General features: G+C 58.7%; 1 protein-coding gene across 1 annotated transcript in view; it reads right to left on the reverse strand.

Moving 5' to 3' along the window:
• The window catches only part of ZBTB16 (zinc finger and BTB domain containing 16), a 186,038-nt gene that overhangs the window by 10,185 nt on the left and 157,873 nt on the right, over positions 1-17,980 (reverse strand). Inside the window, exon 5 of the mRNA XM_084893895.1 lies at positions 1,705-1,875. Within this exon, the coding sequence (XP_084750021.1) occupies positions 1,705-1,875 (171 nt within the window). The remainder of the gene's footprint in view (positions 1-1,704; positions 1,876-17,980) is intronic.

A 17,980-nucleotide genomic window follows, 5' to 3' on the forward strand; every position in this document is an offset into this window, starting at 1 on the left:
ACAGCTGCGGATGCTAAACACCAGGCCCCGGCAGCAAATGGGCCAAGAACAACGGAATATTAATGAGGCATTGTGTGGGGCGCGCTCCGCCTGCGTGTGGCTGTGTGTGCCGGCCCCGCCGGTGGCCATCGCCGAACCCATGCGTGTGCACAGACGGGGCTCATGTGCCACGCTTCCGAGATTAAGCAAGTGCATCTCCCACACGAGGCCTCCTCCCCTCAGGTCTGAGCCCCCAACGACACAGAAGCCCGGGACCACTGACAGCCGTGCTCTCGGAAGGGGCCGGCGCCGAGCTGGGCGGAACCTGGGCGGACTTCGTGGGGCTGGATCACTCAGCCCCAGGAGGCTCGGGGCTGAAGGGGACTGGCCCTCCTGGAGGAGGCTGAACGTGGGAGCGCAGCGGGGGTGGTGTTGACGGGAAGGTGCATGGACCTGCCAGGGATGCTTACGAGGCATTGCAGAGACAGTCCTGCGGGCATTCCTTCCACCTGAACCCCGCTGTCTGGGACCTCCCCTGTCCTGTGCCAGCAATTCTAAAGAATTCTGGGCAAATGTGGTGATGCTCGGGCCACGTGCTCCCCTGAACAGAGTGGCACCCGGAAGCGAGAGCCCAGGCAGGCTCTTTGGTGATGCCCACGGCGGGCAGGACAGGCCACTCAGTCCCTGGTGAAGAAAGCCCCTCCCTTGCTCGGCTGAGCCTGTCACTGGTGGGAGGCCTGGGCTGCACACGAAGTCCCGGAGCTGTGACAAGACTCGGGGGTGAGGAGAGAAAGTGCCCAACCACCTGTCTGTGCACAGTTTTTGTGCCCTGTCCAACAGATGGGGCATACACCCTGTCCCAAACCAGATAGAGGCGTGAGCAGTCAGTCCTTTACCCAGGACAGTCAGCAGGGACCCGATTTTGTCTTAGAGAAAGGAAAGGATTTAAGTCATCCCTCCCCTTACGATGGGATCCGGGCCGGTTGCAAGGAAGCAGACCTCTTGACCAAGCGTGCCATCCCCAAACCTACAGCGTGGTGGCACTGGGTCTGGCCTCGCTGTGCACAGCCCCTCGGCTCCCCGGCGTCTGGAACCGGCTAAGCGGAGACAAGTCACGGCTCATGTTTACTTCCCCAAGCACGGCGAAGGCCCGGATGGAGATGGCTTCTGTGGCCGTGGAGCAATTGGGACCCCTTCTGCTCATCCCCTCGGAGCCCCAGGCTGACTTGGGGAACATGTGTCCACGGGGTGGGGGCCCGGGAGAGAGGCAGGCGGACTCTCTATCTGGTTGTGTGACAGGGTGTATGCTCCTGTCTGTTGGACAGGGCACAAAAACTGTGTGAAAGGGTGTGTGGCAGAGAGAACCAGAGACCAAGCAGTAGGTTTTTCCCAAATTTGTTTTGGGTCAACCTGCCTCTGAATCCCTTGGGAATATTTATTAACATTGAAGTCTTGCATCACAGCCCGTACACAACAAATCAAAGTTTCTGAGAGGGGGACCCAAGACTGCATCTCTAATGAGCACCCCCCCCATTGAGCAGAGAGAGATGGAGAACCCCAGTTCCCCAAGGTGGATGGGAGAATCACCACCATTTACCTGCACCGCCCAATCCTTGAGCCAAGAGCCGAGGGCTAATTCTGCCCAGCACCCCCACTTCATGAGTTTGGCGGTAAACCCAGACACCGGTCCCCGGAGACCCCGCCCACCCGCCGCGGCCGGCCTACCTGTGTGCGAGCGCAGGTGGCGCTTGAGGGCGGTGTGGCTGGGGAAGGTGCGGTTGCACTCGCTGCAGATGTAGCTGCGCACGCCCGCGTGGACCTCCATGTGCTGCTGGAGGGCGCTCTGCGCCTGGAAACGCTTCCCGCACAGCAGACAGAAGACGGCCATGTCCGTGCCTGTGGAGACAGAGCGGAGAGCCTCAGGGGGCTGGACTGCAAGGCCATTCTTTACCCACCCGGGCTAGCGCCAGGCCCGCATCAGGACCGGTGCCCTCACGCCCCCACGCTCAGGGGCGAACCCGGAGGCGGCCCAGGACGAGCAATGATCACAGAGCACCCGGTATGCGATCCAGTGGGACCAAACCCCAAAGTCTGGTGGGGAAAGAGAAGCGCTGATAACACACGCCACGGCAGCCAACGGGAGCCGGCAGTTGTACGGGGTGCCGTCAGAGGCACGGCACCAAAACCACGTCTACCAGAGGGCCCTGCGGAGTCTGGGCAGGAGGTGGGATGTCAGGTGGCCGCTGTGAGGATGACAATAGCGGAGGTAACATCTGCCAGCCATTGTTCCGCTGTAACTATTGCAAAATCACATCACCGAACCGTGATGCTCCATCCTCACCCTCAGGTAAGGAAAGCCAGAGGGAAGCGCTTGTCTCAGGCTCCACGGCGTTCCTGAGCAGCCGAGCCAATGCACCCGGCGCCTGGAGGGGGGTCTCCCTTTCCGATGCTGCTTCTGCAGACCCGCCGCCGCTGCAGTCAGTAAAGCACGTGTCTTAAGGGTCCATTCGCTCAACAAAGGCTGTTTCAGTGGCCTCGGCAAACAGGACCCTCTTTTTGGCCCTGGGGCTGTCACCATGGAGAAGGATACAAGCCCAGCTCTCATCACAGATCCCACCCGGCACGCGGGGAGGCCGGGACAGTGGCTGCGAACACTCCGGGCCGGAGAGAAGCACGCAGGCCAGAGGGCCAGGCAGAAGAACGGGGCAGCTGGGAGGCAGGCGGAGGGGAGGGAGCCAGAACAGCCGGCAGGGGCCAGGCCACGTGGGGTCTTGAAAATGGTATTAAGAGCTTTAGGTTTCATCCCAAGACCAAAGAGCAGTTTTCAAAGGGTTTAAGCTAACGAGGAACATGAGATGTTCATTTAACTCAGTCCAGCCATCCTGTGCCAACCCGGGGCACAGCGAGGTGGGCGCCCACAGTGACCTCCAAGACTGGCCGCCACTTCCTGTGTGTTTGAGCCCCTGCCCGGGGCTGCTCTGAGCCACGGCCTCTCGGGGGAAGCAGCCCCCGAGGAAGCTACGACCCCCGTCTGGGTCCTAACTGGTGGCTCAGTGGCCACCATTTTGGATTCTGTTTCCATAAGCACACAAGCTTCCCCAGCAAGCCCCTCTGCTCGCCTCCCTCTGCTGGCAACCGGGCAGTATCACCCTGGCTCAGCCCCGTGTGAGGGCCAGAGCGGGAAAGGTGGGCAGGCCTGGCATCTGTCACCCAGCCCCAGGGGAGGAAGGGGCAGAGCGCTGGCTGCCAGGGGCTGTGGCCTGCTCGGTGTGGCGTCGGGGCTCCGGGTGGAAAGTGGGGTGGGGAAGGGTCGCGTAAGGAGCCCGGCTGCCTGTCTGGCCCACCAATGGGGGCGGCACGCAGGAGGTGTGTCCTCCTGCCTCAGTCCCATTCATGGCTGCTGTGGGGATGGATTCGTGAGAAGGCAAGACCTCTCACTCCCCACAGGCCTCCACCCCTCACAGCCACCCGGTGTAGACACGCAGAGATAAGGCACCTGCAGCCATGCTCAGCTCCTGCGCCCTGCGCCCAGGACCAGGCCAGGCTGAGAGGGTCACAGCACAGGCAAGGGCAGGGACGGGCTCCCGGCCTCAGCGAGCAGGGTCGGGCCTGTGCAAGGCGCTCTGTCTGTGCTGCCGACTCATTAACACGCACTGCTCTCCACGGCAGGCACTCACATCCCTTTACAAACGGGAAAGCAGAGATGAAATACAGTGAGCCACACAGTGAGCAAGAGCAGAGCTGAGGTTTAAAAATGCCGAGGTCTGTCTGGTGTCAGGAACCACAGGGCTGGGCCCACGTCCACCTCTGGGGTTGCCACCCGTCTGCCCGGGCTTCTCCGGGAATACAAAGCGGCGGCAGCAGCAGCAGCGCCAGCCGCGGGCCCAGGAGCTCCATGCGCCCAGCGCCCGCCCAGCAATGCTCAGGACTTGGGCGGGAGGGGCGGCTGGGACCGAGTCACGGAGATGGCTCTATGAAGGCTTCTGGACCCCGGCAGGAGCCGGGTCCGAGAGGCAGGGGCACTGGGTTCCGATGGAGAGGGCGCACCAGGGGAGTGGGCTGTCCACGCAGAAGCGGACCAGCGCCCAGTCCCCGGCGTCCAGTCCATCCTGGCCAGCGCACCCAGGAGTGGAGTCCATCCCCATGTCCTGTGACACAGCAGCCCTGGCTGCTTCACCCGAGGCCCCAACACCAGCAGCCCCTCTGCCCCCAACGTCACCCCACAGAGAACCCGAGTAAGCCAGATGTCAAACAGCTGCGTCAAGCCAGTTAAGATGGAGCCGGCCTGCGGATGAGCCAGGCCCAGGTTTTTCCTCAGGCAGGCCCTGGAATCGCCAGGGTGGGGGAGCCTGGGTCAGGGGGAACACGAGGACACTCCCAGCGGGACAGTCACCCGGAGCCTAAGCCAGGCCCAGAGGAGCTCTGAGGGCGGGCACCACCTGGCAGGCAGCACTGTGCCCCTCGGGCCTTCCCACAGCCCGGGAAGCTGCCCCACGATGCCACCCTCCTTCGGGGGTGGTCTGAACCCGCCTGGGGCCCACCAAGCTGACAGAGGATGCTCCCCGGCATAGACGCTGTGACCAGGGAGATGCTGAGACCAACTAGAGAACAAGGCTCCAGGCTATTGGGGGACCCAGCCAACAAGCACCCTGAGGACAAGGCAGGCGGCTTCAGGAGGCTCTGAGACGACCTGAGAGACGTTCTCAGTGGCTTTGAACAACGAGGCGTCCTGAGAAGCGAGGACCGGGAGGTGGGACACTGGGCTCGGGCTAAGGAAACACCACAAGCACCTTTCAGGGCAGGCAGGGACAGAGGACAGGCCTGGGAGAGGGAACGGCAGGGAAGGTCCTGGGGCCTTAATGGGGGTGGGACAGATGAGACGTCATTCTGAGGCGACTCAGGGCCGCGAAGGCGGGGAGGGGGGGGCGTGCTGGCATGATCCTTCTAGTATGTGAGGGCAATTACCCCGGGAAAGCCTGGGGACCAACAGCAGAGGCAGTGGCTGGAGGCAGGGAGAGAGCTGATGGCTTTGGTGCCCCCACTAGAGGAGGGTGGGAACCAGACCAGGGCAGGGCTGCCAGGACGGGAGTGGAAGAATGACACCCAGGAGGTGGCATGGCAGGGCCTGGGGCCCGGGGTCACGTCAGGAAGCACCGTGGTCACAGGTCTAACATTAGACAGCTGCCACCGGGGAGAAGACAATGCAGCGGAGTCCCTCCTAGTCCCCTCTCCCCCACCCTTCCTGGGACATCCAGCAAAGCACGGGGCTCCCTCTGGCCACTGGAACACTGCCCTCGGCCCAGAGACACAGACTGGGGGGCTCTCAGGCCCCACACCTGCTCTCCCCAGTCTTGTGCCTGGACACCAACAGCTGAAAGAATGAAAAAATATTTTAAAAGAAAAAAAAAAGGAAAGGGTAGGGGCGAGGTGGAGGAGACACCAGGAAAGCTGTCGGGGCAGGTTAAAAATCGAGGCCAGATCCGAGTTATTAACCAATTTGCTATCGTTTCTGCCTAGCCGATTGCCCGCATGTATGATGAGTCAGGGCAGATTCTATTACCCTGGGAGATTAAGCAAATAAATGCTGGCTTTTGGAAACACACTGAAACGTGGGACTAGGAAAATAAAATTATCTAGAAAATTCTATTAGCAATTCATTAGCTGCCGTGGGACGTACGGTGGGGAACAGCGTCAGAACTCGGCTCCAGTCCACGGGGGAGACAAAGGGGACGCGGGCCTCCTGGCTCTGCCCCATCCCTGCCCCGCACCCTCAGCAAGTCACTGCCCTCCTGTGGGCCAGAGGGTGCCAGCCCTTGCCCTGCTGCCTGTGGTTGTTGAGAGCACCCATGTGAAAAAGCTCTACAGCCATAAAGCGGTGGCAGACCAGAGCCAGCCCAGACGACGCCTCCGTCTGAATTAGCAAACTGTGTCTCTTGCTCCAGGCAAATGTGGGCCCTCGCCCGCCTGGGCGCCCAGCTCCGCGAGCAGAGCGGGCTGGATGCCAGCCGCCACCCCCGCAGCCCGGCGGCCCCAGGCCTGGACCACCTGGCCACGGCTCCCGGCGGCCTGCACCACCACAGGCCCACGCTGCTTTACCGACTCCGGCCGCTGCTTCCAGGAAGCGGACCCTGCAGAAGGCATCCTGGCTGAGCCGCACCACTGAGCACTCGGTGCCAAGAACATCTTCCCCTGAGCCCCGGCGCTCCCAGCACATAAAAGCCCCGGCTCGCATTGATTTCCGACAGGAGGCTCTGCCTGCCCGATGGGAAGCCCTCTAAAGCATGAGCTGTTCTCTTTATCTTCACAGAGCACGGGCCTGGCAGGGAGCGGGCGCTGCCCGCGTGCCAGGAGCAGTGAGGAGTGGGGAGCGGCGGTGCGATCACCAAGGGCAGAGGGACGGGCGGGAGGCATGGCCCAGGGGCAGCGGCTAGAGGTGGGGCAGGTGCAGACCCGCTGCCAAGAGCTTCCAGCCAGACCCCTCTGGAAACGAGTAATGAAAAGCGATGCTCAGGAGCTGGCCTCTAGGGCCCCTCATGTCTGTGTGGTGTGATGGCGGGGGGACAGACACGCCCCGTTCTGGCTCCCCATCTGACTCTACTGCTCAGACCACAGAAGGACGGGTTTTACACGTCACACAGGCAGGCAGTGAGCAGCTCCCTGGCTCCGTGCAGCTGCGGCTGGGCCTCCCGTCCTGGTGGAGGAAACAGCGTTCGTAACCAGCCTGCCCTGGCCAGCACCGGCCACACCGCGCTGTGACGAGGCGACTGACAGGCGCTTCTGAGCCGCCAATCCTAGAAATGTGCTGTTCCCCCTCAATCTGTGCACGTCCCTGTCAGTCAGACACGTGAGTTCGCCCGGGCCCGAGGAAACCATTTACCAGGTCAAACCATAGCACTTCCTTCCTGCCGGGACTCCAAGGCTGCCTGCCAGGAGGGGAGCGGGACGAGGAAGAGGGAATGGGTGAGGCGGGCTGAGTCCGGGGGGCTCTCTCTAGGGGAGGCGGGCAGGGTCCGGCCAAGCCCGCCCCGTCTGCCTCGGTCCCAGCTCCCGGACGGTGGCCCCCGCCTCCCCCCCCCCCCCCCCTCCGCGGGCAGCAGGCACAGCCAGCGCTGGCTGCACGGCATGTACGGCTCACAGACGCGCAATTTAAGACGAGTTTAATTTTAGCAAAAAAAATGGGAAACAGCCAAGGCCAGGGTGGAACAGGAGGAGGAGGGTGACATCCACCCAGGGTGCTTATTTCACCCAGGTGACGCCTGGGTCTGAAACGGTGAGACGCGAACGCCCTCGTGTTTATCCACCTGTACGATTTCCATACCAATTAGCTCCCGCAGGAAGGAAGGAGCGGGAGCAGAGGCACACAGCTGGGAGAGGCTCAGGTGCCGCACCTTGCAGCTAGGCTCTTATTATCTCCAGTGATAAGCAGTTTCTTAATCAAAGGAGCAGAGGAGTCTAAATATACTCGGGCTTTTTTTGGCACACCGGCAGTGACAGCGGCGTGTGCGTGTGCCAGAGCGTGAGCGTGTGCCAGAGCGTGTGCGTGTCCATGCACGTGGACCACGATCGGCCTCCACGCCCGACCCCCGACCACCCCACCAAAGGAGGAGCTATTTCCCTGCCACCCCAGGAGCTTCTTGTCCCAGAGGAAGAGAGAATCAAATTTAGGGGGGGTGAAAGCCTCGATTTACACACCCCCTTCCTTTCTCCCTCCCCTCCCGCCCCGCCCCGCACTGTTGTTAAAGATGAAGTCAGGCCACAGGCATCGTCCACTGTGCAGGGGGAAGAGACAGACACAGACAAGCAGCCTGGGGCTGACTCACACTGAAGGCAGGGAGGCTCTGTCTGCATCTCAAGAGGATGGGGAGGACTAGCAGTGTGTGTGCGTGTGATGGGGGGGGGGGGCAGGGAGGAGACAAAAGGAACTGGACACCCAGCCCACGAGGCGGGCAGAGGCGCCTGCTGCGTTGGGCTCCCCCTGTGCCATCAGGTAGGGACCACGGAGAGAGGGCCAAGCGCGCCCCTCTGCTTTCCCTGGGGCGTAAGCTGCAGGACCACTTAGGACACGCTCCTGGCGCCCTCCGCCAGCTAGCTGCGTGCAGGGAGGGCCAGACTGCCCAGCCCAAGGAGGTGTCCGCCCACCAACCCCTGGTGTGACGGCAGCTAGAGTTCAAGCCGACCCCGCTATCTCCTTACTGCCCACTGCCTCCCGCCCGGGAGGGGGGAGAGGCCCAGCAAATACCTCGGGAGCTTGCCTCCCACCAGCTTAGCTGTCAGCCTGTGGTGGGTGCGTGTCTCCTGCATACAGTCACCTCCGCTGGGCACCTTCCCACACCCACCCGGACCAGGGCTCACACCTGCAATACGGGTGTGGCCCCTGAGCGGGACAGGAACCCGAGACCTTTCGGAGTACAGGATGACACCCACCAACGGAGCCACACTGGCCAGGCCTGCCGGCACGCTCAACCACCTGCTCAGTTCCCAAACCAAGCCAAGAGCTAAACACCTGAGCATTTATCCTTCTTGACAATCTCAGCCTCTTCGATGCCAGTCTCTTTACCCAACCCTCCCTACCCCTTTTCCCTCTCATTCTGATCTGCTTAGGATCTTGGAAGGCACCCTATACATGTACATTCATGACCTCCTATTCCCTCAGGGGAGGGGGGTGCGTGCGGATGTTATGGTTTCCTAAGCAGAAAACTCTCAACCAATAGCCCCAAAGGGGAGGAGTTGGAGCAGCTGATTCAAATTAGTTTTAATACTAAGCCATGGATGGGTGTGTGATTACGTCTCAAAGCACACACATGTAGGCATGTAGGCAGGCATGCACACACACCCCTGCACACACACACACACACACACACACACCCTCAGTCTTTGGGGAACGTGGGCTCCTCCTCAGGCAGCGGCGAGCGATGGGCCCGCAGAGGCTGCATGCGTGTTTGTGTGTGTGTGTGTGTGTGTGTGTGTGTGAGAGCTGCGGGCACCAGCAAGTCCATTCCTCGGCACCTCCCGCCACAGTAAACATACCTGTCTGCCCGCCCACTCATTACCGTGCACCCGGACACACGGGATTTACTGAGGCCTGAACAACAAAATAACATGAATGGATTTGCTAATTTTGTCAATCACGCCAACAAGCCAGCCAGGAGGGGAAGAGACTGGGGGAGGGGACGAGGAATGGGGTTGGGGTAAAGGAAAGGAGGGAAAAGGAGGGAAAGTGGAGTTCAGTTCGCAAGAGAGAGTCAACGGCTAAGATGGTGCCAGGGCTAGGCTTTGCCGCCTGGGTACAGACCATCTCCACTACTTCTTTCTCAGGGTGCAGGTACCGCCGGCCGCAGACGGACCAAGGGCAAGTTCAACTGGGAGATGCCATGCCCTGGCCTGGCTCCCGGCAGGCCTCACGGATGGGACCAACTCCTCGCTCCTCCCACTCTGCCTGGGGTGAGGACCAAGGAATCGAGGGTGGGAAGCCACCCCCCTGAGGGAAGCAGCAGGTCCTCCACATGAGGAGAGACTAGCCCCTCTTGGTACCTCCCAATGCCCCTTCCAGACATGTTCCAGAATGAATGCAAACTTCTACCACAAGAGCAAGGAAGGAAAGGGAGTGAGTGCGTGTGTGTGTGTGTGTGAGCGTGTGTGTGTGCATGTGCACACGTGTGCGCATGTGCATTTGCACATGCGTGTGAGCATGTGTGTGCGTGCGTGTGAGTGCGCACGTGTGTGTGTGCGCGCACGTGTGTGTGTGTGTGGGTGTGTGTGTGTGTGAGCGCATGTGTGTTGGAGGGGCCGGGGAGGGAAGAAAATCTGGAGAAGTATGCAGGCCTATGGTCTCTAACTTTCAAAATGACAGCAGGACTGGGGCAAAGGTCAGGGGGTCCCAGGCCGTAAGCACCTCCGCCAGCTGTGGCGGTGCGGCCCGGGCCCGCAGGACGCCCGCCGGATAATCAGCGCACGCAGCACCCGCTGGGGAGGAGGACAATGGCCCACTGGGGGCGGGAGGCAGGACAATGGGGCCCAGACAGTGCGCAGGCCCGGAACAAATGCGCCCTGGCACCACGGGGCCCCATTTGTGAAACTAATTGGCCCACGATAGAAAGACTGGCCCAACTTCAGCAGGTCCGGGAGCGGAGGGCCCCGCAGTCACCCGGCCTGGCCCGTCCTGTCCCGGGGTCCTGCCACAGCTGCTGCTCTCAGGTAACGCCCTGTGCGAGGGGTCGGTCTGGGAGAAGACAGCGGGGGGTGGGCATCCCGCCATCCTGGGGGGCCCACTTCTCCTCCCAAGATGGAGACGAGAGCTACCTTCCTCGGGGTCTCTGTGCTGCTTGCTCTGAGGGAATCAAGTTCAGAGGAGAGAGACCTGTCTGCTCTCTGGGTTCCCAGGCCAATGGGCTCTGCTTCCCTCATGGGGGAGAGGATGATGGGGAGGAGCAAACAGCTACAGTGGGTCCCTCCTCAGTGCCCCTCCCTGGCGTGTGCCCAGCTCCGCCTGTGGAGGGTGGAGGCCTACAGCCGGGCTGTAAGGAACTGGGTCCCTGGGTCTCAGACTCCTCCGGCCCCCAGGCTTCTGGGCGAAGAGCCCTGAGTGTGAGGTGGGCAGTCCGTCTGGCCGGTGAGAGGACCAGCGAGGAGAGTCATCCCGCTGCCGTCCTCTTCCCCATCCTCTCCCGTGACCGCTCACTACAGGCTCCAGCGGAAGGGGTGAGAAGGGTGGGAAGCACCGAGTCTTCAGCTGGAGACCTGCCTTCGAGTCCTGGCTCGGAGACTCGCTTGCTGTGCATTCTTGGGCAGGTAACTAAACCTCTCTGAGCCTGCGTGTCCTCACTGGAAAAACAAAGGGGAAGTACACGCCTCTTAAAGGGCCGCCACCAGACTCACTCCAGCAGCCAGTGGTTCTTGGCCCACTGAAGAGGGTGCTGAGGATGGAAAGTCCTTTCTCCCCCTGAGACGTCCGCCTCCGCAGCCTAAGGGACTAACGAGGTCAGTGGGAGCCACCGTCAGCTCCCGGAGCCGTCAGAGCCAGGCAAAGGGAGACCGAGCTCCACCGAGCGTCTGCTCAGGGCCAGTGCGGCCCCTCACTCCAACCCTTCTTGGCAGCCCTGAGGGACGGGTTTCGGGAAGACGGAGAAAGCAAGACTGACAGACCTGCCATGCCCTCCCTCTCAAGGAACCACCTGTGACCTGCTAGAACCTCCAAGAACTGGCCACACACCCAGAGGACAATCCTTGAGTCTGGGGTCTGAGGGTACTTGCTCACCTCTCTGTGCAGGGGCAGGGCCTGGCCTGGCTGCTGGGGTGGGGGTGGGGAGGAGGGGCTCTCTCCGGGTGACAGACAGGACATCCAATGAGCTGGCATAGAGAGGGAGCCCAGAACCAGCCCCTCTGAATCCAGGGTCAGGTCTCTAGCACAGTGCCCGGCGCTTGGAAGGCACTTGTGTTCTGAGCGGCGGGAGGCACAGAGGGTCCCCCTGAAGGTGAGCTCCCATTTCCTCACTTGCACACTGAGCGCCAGCAGGCGGCTTTCATCTCTGGTTCTGTGCACCGGGCATTTTCTACAGGCACCCACAGCCAGCCTGAGGCCCCCGGGGAAGACCTGGGACCCAGAAGAGGAGTCTTTGGGAGGGAAAATGAGGCTGTGGTCTTACTTAAGATTTCTGTAACCCCAGTGTGTTCCTGGGACTGTGAGGTGCAGGCAGATGGGGGCACATGGAAGAGAAGGGACAGATGAGGACAGACAGAGGCAAGACAAAGACCCTGAGGCAGAACCGGGTGGGGAGGAGGGTGGGCCTGGGGAGATGGAAATTCAAAATAAAATGAAATATTGATTTCAGAGCCACGTAAAGATCGGACAAACACTGGGCAATGAAAAGAAAACCTGGCCCCTATAAACATAACACAGCTAAAGCAAAACACAGAGAAAGGCGCACTCATTCACTGACATTTTAATGGTTCCTCTCCTCCCCCTTCACCCCCCCCCCCCCCCGAAGATGATTACAAATTAAGCAGCATTTAAACGCTTTTTACTGTCAACAATTAAAAGCAGGGCGGCGAGCCTGGGAGTGTGGCGGCCATTCATTCCCCCGGTAACCAGGCTATCAGAGGCGCCGCCAGCCTTCCTGTACTGTACGCACACAAAGGCCGGACGGGGAACGTGCGTCCGCGGCTAATTCTGCAGGACCTTCCGAGCAGAAGAAAATATGAAAGGCTCCCGCACAAAGGTGGTCACCAAGAGCGAGGGCAGGGCAGGTCAAGCTCCCGGAGTTCAAATCTTAGAAGCCCCTGCGGCATTTAAGCACAACCTGACCACACCTGTGTAAGGAGAGAGAGAGAGAGAGAGAGAGAGAGAGAGAGAGAGAGAGAGAGAGAGAGAGAGAGAGAGAGAAGGTGGAAGGAGAGAGCTCTAGTCCTGACCCCCGACCTTGAAACTGGCCAGGGAATAGGAGGACAGACACACCGGCCGCCCAGCCCGGGCTTCACCTGTGGGCACCAGTCCAGCAACACCCTCCCAGGCCCACCCGCTAGCAGCTAGTTCATGACCTTCCTACCGGGCCTCCGGTAGAAGCCAGGTGATTCTAATGTCCCTCTGCTCAGAGGAAAGGACTTCATTGTGGATGGACAAAGGAACAAATTGAACTTTTCAGAAATCAACTGTTTTTTCACGGTCCACACTGTCACTACCAATTCAAACCCAACCCCGCCCAATAGCACCAATCCCCATGTCCTTCCGGAAGAAAGCTGTAAGGGCACCCAGGCCTGTCACAGCCCCGTACTTTTTTTTTTTTTTTTTTTTACATATTTTATTGATTTTTTTACAGAGAGGAAGAGAGAGGGATAGAGAATTAGAAACATCGATGAGAGAATCATCGACCAGCTGCCTCCTGCACACCCCCCACTGGGGATGTGCCCGCAACCAAGGCACATGCCCCTGACCGGAATCGAAGCCAGGACCCTTCAGTCCACAGGCCGACGCTCTAGCCACTGAGCCAAACCAGTTTCGGCTTGCATCCCCATACATTTTATTGCTAGAACTTTCTGTCAGCGAGCTCAATATGGATTCTAAGGGCCCAAACCATCGCAGGCACCTTTTAGAACAATGGGATCATGAAACCTCACCCCCAGATAGAGGAGGGGTGGTGGATGGCAAAGGGAAAGGAGTGGAGGGGGTGCCAATGGGAGGCAGCGACCCGTTTCCTTTCCAGTTCTTCAGCGGGGAAGGTGGGAAGCGACAGACACGAGCTGGCTACCAGGTGGAGCGGGAGAGGCTGGGCGTAGCAGCGGCGGGCGCATGTCTGTGCCGTAAAGTTTAACATGCAGGAGGGACGACCGAGGGATAAAAGAGACACGTCCCCTTTAAAAGGAAATATAATTTACAGTGTGCAGCCAGGCGGCCCATAGTTTCAATCTCGTTTACTATAGAGAAAACTCTGCTAGCTGTTCTCTATCCCACAAATCCGATTTAATCAGACAAGCCAGCCAGCGTGGCTTGGAGTAAAAACGGATAATTAGTAAACAGAGAGCTACTCCAGTGCTTCATTGGCATTCGAGTTGGGCTACTGTGTCGCATTTAAAATGCAGTCTGATGAAGTTTACAAAATCAAACCATTTGTTACTCCTATTGAAGAGGCTTCAGGCCACTTGCAATTAAATTGGAATTAGTGCTCAGAATGAGACACAGCAAATTCATACTAAAAAGGGGTCTGACTTTGAGACATTCGACTTCAACAGTTTTCTCTGAGCGTGTGGGTGGGTGATCCTAAAAGACTCCCTTGCTCGTCCTGACTCGGCAGGGCTCCCCGACTTGGTGAGCCTGGCCCCCACAACCTTCCCCTCTCCGGGCGGCTGTGGGGGAGGAGGCAGCGGGGAGGGAGGGAGGCCAGCTGACTGGGGAGCCGGGCCTGCATCTCCCCGGGAAGAGACTGTACCCGGGAGAGCGTGTTCCACAAAGGACCATATGGCTTCCTTCTGCACGGAGCCTTTGGACAAGGGGGTGGGAGGGGAGAGGGAAGCTGCCAGAAGGCACCCTTCCAGGGGGCACTGGCCCTGCCCCCCTCAGACAGCAGGCTGGCGGCTGGGGGAGAACAGGGCACCTTCCCCCTGGCCGGGATGGGCGGGGCAGGGGTTCCTGCGATGCTCCTGCCTCCCCTCCGTCCACAGCCTGAGCACAGGGAGGGTTTGCGCCATGGAGTCCTCCTGGCCCCGCACGCTGTCCTCCCAGCAGAAAGGGTCGGTGGGCAAGCTCTGCCCTGGGGGACTTAACCCAGAGTCCACCCCCCCCCCCACTCGCCTGCCCAGGGTCAGGGTCCAGAACGGCGGTGCACTCGGAGGAAGAATCATCACATCTTCATTCCCACCCTCCTCCAACCGAGATTCAGCACTTTCCTCAACGGGGAATGAAAGCAACGGACCAGTCACAGAGCCTGTGCTTGCCACTCGGTCACCGATATTTTCATACTGCACTGGCGGTGTTGCAAATTACTTCAAAATATTTCTGCACACCACAGACATCCGAGGAGCTGTTAACGGGACCGCACTTCCTCGTCACACATGGAAAGATGCGTGGGCACCTGTAGTTAAGCTCTCCATTGCCGATCACATGCCACAAACCCTGGTCCCCATGACACAGCCTGCTACCAAGCCCTGGTCTGGGGGCCGGGGGAGGGGTTCTTGTTTAACGGGTACAAAGTTTCGGATAGACGGTGATGAGAGTGACATGATTGTACTTAAAACTACCGAGTTACACATATACTCTTAAATATGGTAAAAGTGTAAATTATATGATACATATATTTTACCAAATTAAAAAATAAATAAATAAATAAATAAAAAGACTCCTTTGTCTGGTCAAAAGTTGCTTGTTCCTGCCGAAACTGGTTTGGCTCGGTGGACAGAGTGTCGGCCTGCAGACTGAAAGGTCCCGGGTTCGATTCCAGTCAAGGGCATGTGCCTTGGTTGCGGGCACATCCCCGGTGGGGGTGGTGCAGGAGGCGGCTGATGGATCATTCTCTCTCATCGATGTTTCTAACTCTCTATCCCTCTCTCTTCCTCTCTGTACAAAAATCAATAAAATATATATTTTTATAAAAGACTCCTCAGTCTGGTCAAAAGTTGCTTGTTCCTCTCCCACCCATCTGCTGCCCACACGTGTGTAGACTGGAATCCCGTTTCATGCGTCTCAGCTTTTCCGCCCGCAGGGGGCAGCACTGAGGCGGGGGCTCCCGGAAGCGGGCAGGGCTGTCCTGCGGGTCCTTCTGCAGGAGGCTGGGGAAGTCCAGGCTCGCCTGGGATCTGAACCACCGGCCTGGGGAGGGAGAGTCGCTCCCTTGGAGGTCAGTGGTTCTGGTCTCCTCCTCCTTCCACATGAAAGCCACCTGAGAGCAGGGATCCGTTTCTTCCCTAAAACCCCGTATCTCGTGAGCCCGACACGTGTTTGGTGAGCACTTGCCGGATGGAAACTCAGACGGGCAGATGAAGGCCTCGGTAACGGGTTTTCCCCCTTTAGACCCCAATCTCATCTGTGGCACAAAGGGGAGGCTCTGTGGTCCTCTAAAACTCGCTCGGCCCCCAGGGCTCGCCCTGCTCTGCCGCTGCCACCCCTGTCCCCCAGAACGAGACAGTGGGTGGGTGCTCACAGGTGGGGGACAGGCTGACAAGGAATCCTGAGGGTGGGGCCATGCTCCTCAGCCAGGACTTGCCTGTGGACCGCAGGGGTGGCCGCACGGGCTCACAGGCCTCACCCCTGCCACCCGGAGGGTAAGCTGGGGGTGGCAGCGGGACGGGGACAGTGAACGTAGATGCACTGAGCTCACAAGCCAGGAGAGGTGGCCACGTGGCGCTTTCACGTGGCATCAGGCGGCCAGCAGTGACTTTTACCACCTGAGGAGAAAGCTGCTCTTAGGGAGGGGGTAGAGGGAGGTCTCTGAGGCAGGTTAAAACCGAAGGGCACTCTGTCTACCAGCCTTTCCCATTTCCCCCAAATCTGAACCTCTCCCAGGGAAAGGAGGCGGGACATCCGACAGGAATGACCTGGGCAGCAAGACCATGCAGGTGGGAGTGTGCCCTGACCACGGAAGGGAACTGGCCCGCCCCTCCATGCCTCACACGCACACAGGCACACCCCCCTTACATTCTCTAGGAAAGCGTGAGGGGAGCCCTAGCCTCAGGTTTTAAAAATAAAATAAGCTAAATGTCACTTAGTGGTTTGGGTTCTTCTTTCCTCCCATGTAGGTGTGGGTTCCTCAGTACCTCCCCTCTCAGTTCCTCCGCGGGAGTGTCAGGGCTGCAGCCAAGGTTGGCCCCAGAGCAGATGGGAAACCCTATGGTTCACTCTCTCGTGCCACACCCAGGCACCCCGCACCCTGGCCATGGACAGTAGCCAGAGGGCACATCTCTGTCCTCTCTCCCCAAAGCTAGCATCACTCGATTGCAGAACCTTCCGGTTCTGTTCTTCCCCTTCCACTGACCTCCATTCCTCTCTCTGGGGGGCAGTACTTTCACTTCCCTTGGGAGATAGTACAGGGATTGCTTGTAGCATCACTCCCCACTCACTCACTCTCTCATTTATGCACCTATCATTTACTGAGTTCCATTCTGCACAGGCATCAAATGCCTTAAGAAGACACTTCTTCCCCCAAGAAGCTTATAGTTTAAAAAATAGAGAGTGAAAAGCCAGGACTTCGAAGCCAGACAAAACTGGGTTCAGATCCTGGCTCTGCCATTTACTTACTAGCTATAGAACCAGATGCAAATCTCCTACTATTAGTCCTAATATCCACCAGGCAAGGTTGCTGGGAATATACAGGTAATATATGGAAAGTGTCTACCACAGTGCCAGATGGCAGGGAATGGAGAAATGGCAGCCATTTTTAACTTTTTCTATCTCAGGACACACATAAACTAATTACACCAAAAATTTTCTTTTTTTGCTGATCTGACAAAAAAGGGTATAATTTTGATTTATTCACACCAGATGGCTGTTGTAGTGTTGGCTGTTGTCATTCTTTAAATTTGACAATCTAAGGGAAAAGAGGCCTGTGTCCCTGACTAACAGGGATTGCGTGTTGTGAAGATTCTTGCGGCACACTGGCTGAAAATCGCCGATTCTATGGAGGGGTTAGCGTGGAGTCAGGCATGGAAGTAAGGGACCGGGGTACTTGAACGCAGGTGCCATGAACTAAACAGCCCCCACGCCCCCAGAAGGTGCTTCTAGAGAACACTCCGGCCTTTCCCCACAGTCAGAGCAGCTCCTCTGCAGCATTAAACTTAAACCTCCTCCCCACCCTTCAAGTCCTCCCATCCAGTTCCTCTCACCAGAACCATTCCTGGATTTCCTAACGTCCCTCACAGGCCCTTCCTTTCTTCATTCAGCCCAGAGTTCAAGACCCACGTTTCCACCGCCAGCTGCCGCCTTGCGCATTCTGAACCTTCTTGCCCATTATCCTTTCAATGCTCCCATCCATCCTGCCAGCCCTAGCTTCCCACACAGGTAGCCTCTGCTTCCCAAGCGTATCCACTCCTCTGCCATCCATGACCTCATTCCTGCTTCCATCATTCCTACCAGACCACAGCTGCCTGCTCCGATAACCAGCGATGCCCATGCCACCAAGACCAATGAACGTTTCCTAGGGTTCCTCTCGGAAGACTTCGCAAAGCATTAAGACGTTTTCGTTCTGAGAGCTCTTCCTTTGGCTTCCATGACCCCATGGCCCTCTCTTTCCTCCAGGGACCCCTTCTCCTTCTCTGCTCTGGGTTGTGATTGTTCTGGGGGCGGGGAGAATGGGCAGAATATGTTGGGGTTCCTCTGAACTCTTGTTCTGAGCTCTCTTCTCTTTCTACACCCTCTTGTTTTGAAGACCCACCCACTTTCAGGGCTTCAAGGGTCATTGGTAAGCTGATGATTCTGAAACAAATACACCCAGCGAGTGTCTTCTGAATCCTACACATAGCTGCACATCCACATGCCTCCTGACTCGCTCCTCACCGAGGCACACACCCTCACTGTGGCCAT

This window comes from Pipistrellus hanaki (genome assembly GCF_964339955.1).
Source record: "Pipistrellus hanaki genome assembly, chromosome: 9".
Lineage (NCBI taxonomy): Eukaryota > Metazoa > Chordata > Mammalia > Chiroptera > Vespertilionidae > Pipistrellus > Pipistrellus hanaki.